The sequence below is a fragment of the Vidua chalybeata genome, chromosome 2, assembly GCF_026979565.1.
Source record: "Vidua chalybeata isolate OUT-0048 chromosome 2, bVidCha1 merged haplotype, whole genome shotgun sequence".
In the NCBI taxonomy this organism is placed as follows: Eukaryota; Metazoa; Chordata; class Aves; order Passeriformes; family Viduidae; genus Vidua; species Vidua chalybeata.
The window spans coordinates 94,847,077-94,859,649 of record NC_071531.1 but is presented as its reverse complement, the minus strand read 5'-3'; the positions used below and the strand labels follow the sequence as shown (position 1 = coordinate 94,859,649).

Sequence of the window (12,573 nt, the reverse complement as noted above, 5' to 3'; positions counted from 1 at the left end):
CTTTGTAATGCGCAGTGCATGATGAAAAGATTTCACGCAGAACTGCTGATGGTGTCTGGTGATCCTAAGCAGAAATACTTAAAAACCATGCATAGTCCTCAGGACTGGGTGTACTTTCTGACTGAACAAAGCCATGTTTTACTGAACAAAGCAAACAAGCTTTGTACTTGAAACCAATAGAATGTGGAAATTATTCACAAATTCAAAGTCCATTCTGAGAAAATATAAAGGACAATCTATACAAATTAGGTGAAAAACAAAAGAGATGTAAGGCAGTAGTAGGAACTATTGGTTTCGATGTGGCTACTTGAGGAATACAAGCTTTTTGTGATTTTTCAACCCACTTTATCTCAGAAGCTTTTGCAAAAAGTATTTGTTACTGTGTGATGCAAAAGTTTCTTGGATAATGAAAATGCAGATTTTAGCTTTTATAGTAAATTTAACCAAACACGCAGAGTTTAATACTTAGAGGAGAGCACACTTCCACACCAAATAATTGTTTAAACTTATCGTAGTTTGAAATTATTACTTGATTTGCATTAATCAAAGTTTAATTAGAATTGATAATATTAAGGGTATTGAAAAATAGATATAAGCAAGAACTTTGACCAAGTGCTAACAGTATTTTCACATTTTATTGCATTGCACAATTTTTCTACTGAATTAGAATCCAAAGTAATTCAGAAAGGAAATACCAGTACAAGGTCAAATCTCTGTGTTTCACTACACTAGATATGTAACTAAAAAATTTAAAGCTGCAAGTATTTTATTCTTTCAGCACTGCTATGTTTTTTGAGATGGCAGCTTAAAAGAGTGACATAGAACATGACATTTCCTGATTTAGAGTTTGTTTTGAAATAGCAGTCTTTGGTGAACATTTACATTTTAAAACCTTATGATTTCAGTATTTTTCACATTAAGCACTCCGGATGCTTAATATTTTGCTGTGTCATGGAGAAGTTAATAATTTTCTCATATGTGTAAAATGATAGAGTAATCCCAAAGGATCGGTGTTATCTGGTGCAGACTGCACTGAAAGACCTCACAAAACATTCTTGAAAGAGAATGAATGAGCCATTCCCTAACACTTTCCCAGCTCGTTTCCCAAATACTGGCAATAGTAAAAAATAAATACTTGCATTTTTGTTATCCTTGTTTTTGTTACACATCCTTCCAGTGTCAGGAAACACACTGGCAGTATTATTACCTTGAAGGTATTATCATATAAAAATGGTTGTTCAACAGCTTCCTTGAAAGAGACATTCTTATCCCATTAGACTGACAAACTGTGCAGATATATGTGCACTTTGCTAAATTATATCAGGATCTGGGTTGCTTTGGGGATTGGACAGAACCTGCTGACACCACCCTCATTAAGGTACTGTGCATCCACTTCTTGGCAGAAAAAATTCCAGTCCCAACTGCACATTTCAAGAGCTAAAGCAGTAATTCACACTGTAGTCTGTTAAAATGAAATGTTCACCCCCTCTGAGAAGGGAACACAAAATAGCAGACAAATTGGTGAGATTGTATTTGGTAATGGAGAAGCACCCTGAGAATATCTCTTCTCTCCACTACGAAGGTGCATCTTATCCTATGCTGCAGTGAATTCTGTGGCTATGGAAGACAGAGACGTCGTCTGTCACCAAATTATTGTACGTAGAGGTTTGAAGGCACAGTGGAGATGATTAACACAAGATTGAAAATATGGGAAACTCCTGGTCTTTCAAAACACAGTTGATGCTGATTAGAAGTCTTTCATCAAAGAAGCAATGTGTTTTCATTATTCACTGTAAATTGATTACAGTAACAAGGCCTGTGAGGTATAACTGATGCTCAAAATAATTATGAGGTATTTTATTTTATAGACTAGCAAAATTTTAATGATGGTTTAATCAGTACCTTTAAATAACATTTTGAATATAATATGTATAGCGGTATTTAATAAAAAGGTTATTTCTTTAAAGATTTTGATAATAATTTTTAAAGTCATATAAAATACTAATGAAAATAAACCATCATGTTTTCTAGGTTGTTCAATGAGAGGTGTTCGATTTAAAAGAAAAAAGGTATAACAATGTAAGATCATGCTTTCCCATTTTCTTATCAAAATGCCTGTACAAGTTGCTAAATAATCTACCTTCAGAACATATGTGATTAATTGTACTAAATTATAAACCTGAAAATCTGTACTCTGGATTACCATTATCCAATATTTTTTTCAGAGTCATTGTCTTTTTTTTAGAGGGAGGGAGGGAGGCAGGAAGGAAGGCAGGAAGGAAGGAAGGCAGGAAGGCAGGGAGTCAGGGAAGGAAGGAGGGAGGGAAGGAAGGAGGGAAGGAAGGAGGGAGGGAAGGAAGGAGGGAGGGAAGGAGGGAGGGAAGGAAGGAGGGAGGGAGGGCTTGTCTTCAGCTATGAAGTCGCACTTCAACTTCTCAGGACAGATCCTGGATTGGATGAACTAGTGATCTGTCTGACAGCCTGGGATTTGAGAGACATGGGTTAATTTCTCTCATTCCACAAACCTTTACAGGGTCCATGAGGTGACTGCTTTTGTATGTCTATAGCTCGCAATAGGAAGGTGAGCTGGAAGTCCCTGAGCTGCTCTAGAGGGGGCAGTGTGCAAACATGGCCCTATTTATGCAGAGATGACAACTGGGATCCCAGAAGTGGCACAAATATCTCAATGCAGCACAGCCTGGGGAGGAGAGCTGGGAGCTGCCCATGCTTACACAACTCTGCAGCTTCTACTTCAGCCTTACATAAGTTATCTCTGGCCTGTGGTGAAGGAATACAAGAAACACGTGATCTCCCTTTTCTGTGCAGTCATGGAGATACTGATGTGAACCACCTCTCTGCATAGTAATGTAAAGGACATCTCTCCGGATTCAGGAAACCATACATATTGAAAATGGAAGGTGCTCAAATCTCTCTCCTTTTTTTTTTCCTCCTATTGCTGTGGTTGTTGTTGTTGTGCAATTTAAAAATTTGTTGATTAACCCCAAAGAGAATAGCTTCTGTATACCAAAAGTCCAGGCACTTTCTGAAAGCAAAAAAACCCTCCATAAATAAAATAGCAGGGAGTAAATTGTGCAAGGTCTGCCCTGCCTTCTTTAGTGTTATTTTAACATCCATGTGGGAAAATGCTGTTAACCAGGGTAATGGTATGAGTTCATCCTTCAGTAAAGACAAGGTATTTCTGTAAAGACCTTAGATTGTGTAAACTAGCAGCTAACCCAGTTTTACTCTCATGAGGCACGGGTCCTATTAGATGACAAGTTCTATAGTAATGGTAGTCTCACATTTCTTGTGAAATGAGTAGGATATATGGAGTTTTGGTCACTTTTCATAGCTTTATTATGCCATTCTCAGCCCAGAAGGTCAACTACCTCAGTTTTAATCTAATATCATGGCTATAAAATGCAGTTAAATTTTATTTATGGATCAATCCCTGTAGCTTTATGTAATGGAAGAAAACAATATTATTTCCATTTGATTGAGATTCTTTTGGTGTATGCACTGATTAAAATGACTTGCCCAAACAATACAAAGGCAAAGCTCAATCTATATACTAAGTCTCACTCCATATCTTAGCCATAAGACAAATACAGAAACTGAATTTGAGTAAAATAAATTGTTCTGGACATTATTTTAAAAGTTCTTTTCATAATGTTTTATAAAATGCTGTTTCCAAACACACCACTTGTCCTTTTATTGCAAAACTCTCTCTGTAAGGACTCATATTAAATAGAATTAACTTCCCACATAATGGTTTCATAAGATATTCTTTACTCCAAACAGAACACGTCACTTCATATGACAATGCCTATTCAGTCACTTTACTTTTGATGTACTAAAATCTGCTACTTCAGTTTATTTTATGTTTCTTTCTTCCACTTAAAAATAAGGCAAGTATTTACTGTAACATTAAAAACACACTACTACATCTTTCTTTTTTTTTACCTGGCTAATCTCTTTAGATATCTGGCCTTTGAACAAGTCAACACATGTTGTCAATACACCTTATATCTAGTGTTTACATTCAGTGGACGTGTTATGCTCGTTCATGTAATATCTATTTGTTTGCCAAATAGAACTATATTCTCTCATGACAGCAGAACTGAATCTAGTATCCCATTTATCTAGCCACTGAAATATTCTGCTTAATTTGACTCTAATTCATGCAGCAGCTACCTTATCTGTTGGGTATTTTTGTTTGTTTTGGTTTGGGTTTTTTGTTGTTTTTTGGTTTTTTTTCTTCCTTTTTTTTTGTTACATGGTACAAAGGTGTATTGAACCTGGCTTTATTTGGCTCCAGCTTTTCCTGACTGCTTGCTTTTTTATTAAAAAACACCCACTGAACAACAAACTATGAATAGGATGTCTTAGGATGATACTTTAAACTTAAAAATAAATTGTAATTACATCCAAATTAGTAAACAGATTTTTCTTTGGCATCCTAATATGAAAAGCAGATATCAACAATATCAGATATAAGAGCATTCACAGATTCATAGTACCAGAGTTTCACTTAGTAAATGAACTGTTTATTTAAGAAAAACACACGTTTAATTGTGTGTCTTTAATTGTGTGTAGTTTTTCTGCTGATGAAGGAATTATATATGATAAAGAGAGAAGTTTAATTTTACAGAAAATTATTTCATTTTTCCAACGGAGGGCTCTCAATAAGCCCATAAACTCCATTCCACAGCATTAAGTATTGGAAGTATTAAGTGTGGTCGCCTTGAAATATTCTCACTTGGATGTGTTCATTTGCATTATTACATTTAGAAGCCTTGGGGCTTTATCACTTCCTTTTCTTGAAATGGCACAGTAATAAGGAAAAGTGGTTATGCTTATCACCACCCATCAGTCAAATACCTTCTATATTAACAAAACATAATTTTTTCCACTCAATGAATGGGTGTGTGATGTTTCATACACATGTCAATATTAGTATTACTTTGCCTGGTGAAGAAATCATTTTATTTAACAGGATGTATGACTGGAAGTAAATGAGGAGAAATTCCCGTTTACACTTTAATGAGCAGGGACAATGCAGCATGTCAAAACCATGCATTCACTATCATTTAGGAGTAAAAGTCATACAATTTTATACAAACAAACCATACCACATTTTAAGTTACTTGAACCTCACAAAAAATCACTGTATAGTAAGAGCTGTGTGCATGTTTCCTGGACTAATGTTTAACATCCTAAAGTATTCTTCTGAAGGATATCTCAACAAAGAAGGAAATAAGCTGATCACCTGATGGTTTGATACTGAGAAGATAATCTATGTATCTATGACAGCCTCTTTCATTAGCTTTTGATCCTGTCAAACAATAAATATAACCTTTAACCTTGTACATGTAATGAATAAAACTTGAACCTATACTGTCTAATCAAATGACAGGTCCAATATATCCCACTGCTATGGTACATTCCATGCCCATGAACCCTGGTTTTAAATCTAAAACTCTATGTAAAAGGAAAAACACCAAATAGCTTTCAGAACAGAATTTCCAAACACCTAAAAGAAAAAGGACAGAGGAATCTTCAGACTAATATTTAAACATAATTGTTCTGAGAGAACAAGTAACATCTGGATGTAAAAATACCACAATAAGGAGTGCCACATGAAATCAGAATGGAATGGAAGGAAAGGACGAGCTACATGTTCAAGATGGCTTTGCACGAATGTAAATATTTAAGTTTGGACTAAATGCAAAAGTGCATGTTTTACTCCATTACTGACATCCTAAGCAAGACAAACACCCCTAATTTCATCTCCAAAAATCATATGAATTGCATTTGATATGTATGTTCACTTAGGAGTTGTGATATCACAAAGGTGGTGTATTATATATACACCTGCATGTGTTTCTGTATATACAGAAAGCCTGGAAGCCAAACAAACATTAAAAATTTTGAAAAATTGTGTAGACAGTTATCAGAACTGACACTGGAGTATTGTATGAACTTTGAGCAAGAATACATAAAATATTTTTAAAAGCTGATTTAGCGCCTACATTTAACTACAAAAACTATTTTAAACCAAGAAAACAAAGCATGGCAGGTGGCTTCTCTTTTCATTTCATTGCTTTTGTGGGCTTTTACCATATATTCAATAGTGTTAAAATTCTAAATAATTTCAAAAGATTTTTTGAGGACTATTAATTGCTAAATAGGAAGGACAGAGTCTTTGTGAAACTAAGGAGGGCAAAATTTACAGGGAGACAAAAGGTCAGGAACTGACAAAGGAGATTTTGTCCATCAACAGTTTAGCTGGAGGTTCTGATCTGCCATCAAATCTGCAGGAACATGTCCCCATTGTAGGGCAAAATCTGACAGAAGGAAGTTGCTCCTCATGGAAAGGATACTGAGTGGACCTGCCCCAGAGGTCTGGCTGAGGCTTGATAGTACAACACCTTCAATATTGTTAACAATAAATTACTAACTCCTGCTTTTAAGCACCAGGCTACTCAGGATTCACCTCCATGAAAAGAAAAGAAAAGAAGGGACTCACAGGACAATATCAAAAATGAACACATAATTGACAAGGCAATACCTCAGAGACATTTGATTTTTTAAGATTTTTACTGATAATGCAAAAAAGGAAACAGAATGCAAGTAACTCTCAACAGCCCAAGTCAGGCATTCCATACAAAATGGCCACTGCATCTTAAAATAAATCATTAACCTATTTTTCCTTTTAAAACCATGGTGAAATGAAATCTATCAGATATTATTATAATGAACACTGAACAAAAAATTGACAATTACAATTGACAACAACCCTTTTATCCTGAGGTATTCCACAACACTTTGCTAATTTCATATCTGTTTTCTCATACATCCATGGGATAAATGGAGCCCAGATATTGCCAGAAAGGAAAGGCAATTTTCCTTGACTAGTTCTGTGTAGGCTTTTCAGAGGTCCAGAGGAAACCTAGCTGTTCCAGAGGAAACCACCATTAGCTTTTGGTGAGTTTTCAAATTGGCAAGAAAAGGTGCACATTGCATGGGTTCTTGATGAAAAATAAAGAGCCATGGACTTGATTTTACATTCCCTTTTGAGGAGAGCACTAATAACAGCACAGTGATGCTTAATAAGCTATACATGCACTAATTCCATAATGAGTCTTTACTAACTCATGAGGAAAACAAATCTATTCAGCTATCACACTACTTCCTGTAGCAATTTCACATTTTAGTAGGTTACAATAAGAATTTGGATTGAACCAAACTAAATAGCTAGAGAAGGACTCATGAGACACTGTCTAATCTTGTTGCACTTCACCACATGTAGTGCTATTAATACGTCCAGAAAGTGAGTTTGAGAGATTTTGAAAAGTGTAAGCACCTTAATGAAAGGTTTATCTTTCTGAACAACTCTAAACCAGCAATACTTTTATACATGCTAGGGAACGAGCCAGTGTAAAATGATCACAGGTCTTTTTTTAAGTCACGTCTGTGGATCTTTTATTGTTCTTGGCACAGATTTCAATGGTGTTACAGAACTGAAAAACACATTTGTGAAACATACCTATAATACTGTGAAAAGTCAGAAGTTTTACATAACCTAACGGAAGTATCAAGCAATTTATTTCCTTTTGAGGCATACTGTGAATGTACTGTAAATTCTGGGTTTATTTGCTTGTTTATTTTTTTTATTTAAATACACTCCCTTTTTATAAAAAGGGAGTGTAAACTCAGGTGTCTCTATTCTCTATTATGAATTCAAGTCCTACTCAAATTATTTTGGACGTCTTACAAAAGCAGGCTTCCAGGAATGGTTACAACACATCTGGAGGTACTGCAAGCACACTCTTTCCAGCAGAGATGAAACTGTCAAATATCCAGGGCAGGATGTCTCCATTGCTCCCCAGGATGTGTGCTTGCAGGGAGAGGAGGAAAGAAATCCTCACTTAAAGCATAAACCCCAGAAACACTCATGTCTGCCTAGCAGCAGAAGGGAATGCAGGGTCTGCAGCACAGGACTGCAAAACAGACCTTGGAGGTCATTTTCTCCTCTCCAGCCTCTCTCTTAAAGGCAATGAGTGACAGCTTCCTGTGGTTTTGAGCCTCACTCAATTTGTACAAGCAACTTCCCCCTCTTGGCTGAGGAGCTGTGGTAAGGATGCAAGAAAGCTGATGCCCCAGACAACAGAAACCTCACACTGGGGATGTTGCAGGACTATGCACTATCTTGCCACTTTCACTGGCAAGAGAGTGCATACACTTTCTTAGTTGATAGCAAACAGGAATGATACTTCCCACAGCTCAGTTTTGAGACCTCTTTTTTTTTGTCTTTATTTTAGCTGGCCAAAAGTAGAGCCTCTCCATATGTTTCTGCTGTGCTTGGCCAGGACAGACCTTCTCTGCAGTCTGTTAACACAACCAGAGTACCAGAGCTGGGTATTGATGACAATGTGGTGCCATTAGAGAAAAAAAGCACTAAGAATTTTTTATTGTAAAGCACTAAGTGCCCAGATCAGGTTGGGCAGAAAAAAACCCAACAAGTAAAAATAAGGACCAGATACTCCAGGATATAAAATATCCCTTTACTAACTATTAAATCAAAAGAAGATGCTGATACTATATTATTATTCTAGTCACTGCAAAATAAAGTGAAATATTAGTCCAAGCTTTTTATTTCCAAAGGATCAGCTTTTATAAAGAGGCATAATTAGTGAGATCAAGTGGTCAGATGCACTCCTGTCCCATAAGTTAGAAGGTACTGAGGAGTTGCAGATTTGGAACCAGATAAGTCAGGGACATGGAAGCAGCATAATATAGAGATTCAGTATAAAATAATTGTAAAATAGAAACATCTATTTCAGACTTTTATGAGTTTAAGACCTTACTTAACCAGACTATAAATATAAAACAAAATGTCTGAATGAAGCATACCTTTGAAAGATCTCTGAAGTTGCCTGGAAGCGTCAGATCTAACTCTTCAGACTCATAGTTTGTTAAAACCCACGGAAATACAGGGTACTGGTTCAGATCATTGTACGTTCGTCCTATTGAAAAAGAAAGTTTTAAGAATTAGGAAATAGTGTCCACTTGTGCAGCTAGAAAAAAAATGGAGTGGTTACATTTGTTGCATCACATGTTCCCACTTCCCACCATTTTGACAGAATCAGGTATAAATCTTCCAGACAAAAGCAGCCATTTAGGTGCACTTGTCTTGAACCAGAAGTCAACACACAAACTGAAATAATATAAAAAGCACAGTATCTTTTAAGATCAACTAAAATGCACCGTATGCCAATAAACACTTTCTTTTTTATTTCCATTAAGATATTTTTATAGCATGAATGTAGAAATTCAAAAGAACTAGACTATTACTTTCCTAGCAACGTCATGAAGTATCATAGCTGGCAAAGATAAAATGAGACTTCAAACAGCAAGGGGGGTGAATTTGAGGTTTGCAAATCTAGGTCTATCCTAGATAGTCCATACTAATCCATCATTCCCTACTGTTCTTCTTCACTGAAGAAATGGTGGGATTCCATGGCAACTGTGGAATCAAAGTGATGAAAGTCATGTTTGCTGTAACACTATTTTTTAATCACTTTGAAAATTAAAAAACAATACTCTCATGTAGAAAACAGAGCTGACTACCCCAGGCCACTCTCTTCAATCATGAAAGAAAGGCTGCTGTCATCCCAGCAGCTCAAATGTGCAAAAACCATCTATAGATACTATTTCAAAAGAACAATCTTCAATTGCAATGAACTAAAAATTATGAATTCATCACAAAGTGTGTTTGGGAAAGGCTATTATTTTTGTATTCTCTGGTATTTAGTAGAATCTAACATTTCAGTGATAAGACAAATTAAATTTCTTAGTACAGAACTGTCCATCCTATTGCTACAGTGAGAACCACACAATATGCAACACAAGTCTTAAAAAAAAATCAGGTCATAAATATATGTGTGTGTGTATTTATATAATATAATTAGCAGACTGAAATAATCCAGGTTAACAATTCCCAGTCCTGTGGCAGATTTACAGCCCTGTCTCACTAACTGCTTCCTTCCAGATTCTGGAGAGATTCCTGGGGTACAAAACCTGGCACAGGAAAACACAGGCTTCCTTGTTCTGAGTAGCAGTTGCAATTCTACACAAAAATCACTTCTGCTTTAATGAAATGTGAAACTTGCTCTACAAACACCTTATATTTTCAACAGAAGTTGATGAACAAAAAGCATGCTTTTATTTTGTACATAGTTTCACTGAATACAGAAGTGCATATTCTTAATAATTGTGCGTCCTCATTTTTACACTCTGAAAACATAGATGTTCAAAAGAATACAAAAAAAAAAGTTAAGGTGCAAATATAACTTTGTGAAACAAGCAATTCCAGCACTGTGAGCTACATACACAATTAAAGATGGATAGAAACAAAATCACTTCTTCTTTAATATCAAGAATGAATGAATGAACAAATGAATGAATGAATGAATGAATGAATGCAAAACAACTCTTGGACAGAACAAGAACGTGTCAAACAGCTATATCAAGAAGCATACCAGAATTTATCCTTATAAGGGAGGAAAAGGAAAGTATGCTCTGCTAGATTATTTACACTTTTAAATAGAATAAAAGGGAGGGGGCTCTATATGTTTTGAAGGAAGACAAATCTGCCTCATTTTCTACATTCTTCAAATCAGAATATTTCTTTTCTTTGGCAGGGGTTTAATTGCATATGACTTGTAAAGTTTCTTGAGATTATCAAATTTAGGGTACTTTAAAATATGGCCTCTATAAAACTACTGCTTCATACAATAAATGTTTTTCTCACCAGAATTCTCATCAGAATCCTTAATTAAGTTAACAGAAGAGCATGCAAAAGCTTTCACAATAGAAAGACGTTTGTGTTTATGCAGAGAGCAGAGTAAAAGAACTTTGAGATACAGGAAGAGAATGACTGAGAGGACTGTGGTCTATTACAAAGCATAAGCAAAAATTAAGATTCTGCAGAATCAAAATTTGTATGGAAAAGAGCTCCTAGTAATAAAAATCTTCAACTTCCATTTTATAGAAGTATTTAAAAAGTGAGAACATCCTTTTACAAAATTTTGAAAGAAAATCTAGGGTCATACAAGATTACGTTTTATTTTGAAATTGAGATTTTTTCGTATTGTGATTTCATTTAATTTTGATACTTATTTCATTCACTTCATACTAATTCAATTTCAATATTCAGTCCACAAGATTTTGACTGTTTGTTCTTGTTCCATATGGGAACATCATAAATATGTGACTAGGGCAAGGAAAAAGCAATCCTGAGCCTCGCTGGCATATGAGTTCTCTTTTGCTGAGAGAGAACTCATATAGTATAGTATATAGTATAGACACATGAAGAAATTATCATGTGATATTAGCTCCATGTCAGAACACTGCAGTAACTCCTCTGTGCAGTTTTTTACCCCACAGTGAGAAATAATTTGAAGCAGCTTCTCTCTCAGCTTAGGTAGGATAATTTGCAAATAATGAAGCCTTCAAGATTATGTATTTGGTAAATATAAATCTTGTGAAAAAAAACTAAAATATTCTCTTCTCTCCTACTTCAATTTTTATAAAACATGTTTTATTTATGAAGATAATAACTACTAAGAATAGCTCTTAATTTAATAAAAAAGTTAGTGATTTGTTTTTTTTAATCCAACAATTTCCTCCTTAATAGCAACCAACAAAATTGACTTGAGAAGATGAACCTAATTTAAATTGTGAAAGAAGACCAAACCTACAAGGTAAGACCACACATCTCTACTTATCTGAGCAGAGGACAGCGATCTAGGCCTATAATGGGATTACAAATCCCTAATTCTAAACATGCATAAATATTAGTGGCTTCACTTTATTAGAAATGCTGTCTTGATCTGTTCTGGCTTCACAATTGATTATTTTCAGAGTAAAGTCAGCAGAGGAATATAGTTAGCCATCTCATCAATTGTCTGGTGCTTCCAACAAGAATTATTCGGTCCTTTCTTTAGCTATATAAATATAGAACATAAACCTGTATGACTATTGGTAGTCCCTATATCTTTTCAGAGTCTTCAGATTTCCCCTCAAGTAGGCTTACAGAGATTAATATTAAAGGCTGAATATTAAATATCTCAAGGCCTGTGACACTAATCTACTTGAACAATAAAAATGAGGCATAGTAAATGAGATCTCAGAAATACTGGATATGTTTCTTCATTAAAAAAAAACTTTTTAATTAAACCATCCAATTTAATGTTTTTATATGGCACTTTAGTTTCTAAGGTAAAGTGAGCTAGAGACAGCTGACAAAGAAATTATAACTGCAATTCCTTGGTGAAAATGTTAATGACAGCAAAATATTGTTTAATTAGATGATTGCAGCATCTGGATTAACACTCTTTAAGAGCGATGTTCCTGTGCTTGTCTGCTTCTTCACACTTTACAGACATTTTGTCATCTCTAGGTCATTAGGAAAGAATTTTTAATGATTTTTCTAGAAGTAAGTAGTTCAAGTTACATCTAATTAGATGACAATAATAAGCCCAACACATGCAGTAGCTAAATATATAC

General features: G+C 35.1%; 1 protein-coding gene across 2 annotated transcripts in view; it reads right to left on the bottom strand.

Moving 5' to 3' along the window:
* Positions 1-12,573, bottom strand: part of NBEA (neurobeachin) — a 454,830-nt gene that overhangs the window by 75,710 nt on the left and 366,547 nt on the right. For both annotated transcript variants that reach the window (XM_053932002.1, XM_053932009.1), the window contains exon 45: positions 8,917-9,029. In XM_053932002.1, coding sequence (XP_053787977.1) covers positions 8,917-9,029 — 113 coding nt within the window. The remainder of the gene's footprint in view (positions 1-8,916; positions 9,030-12,573) is intronic.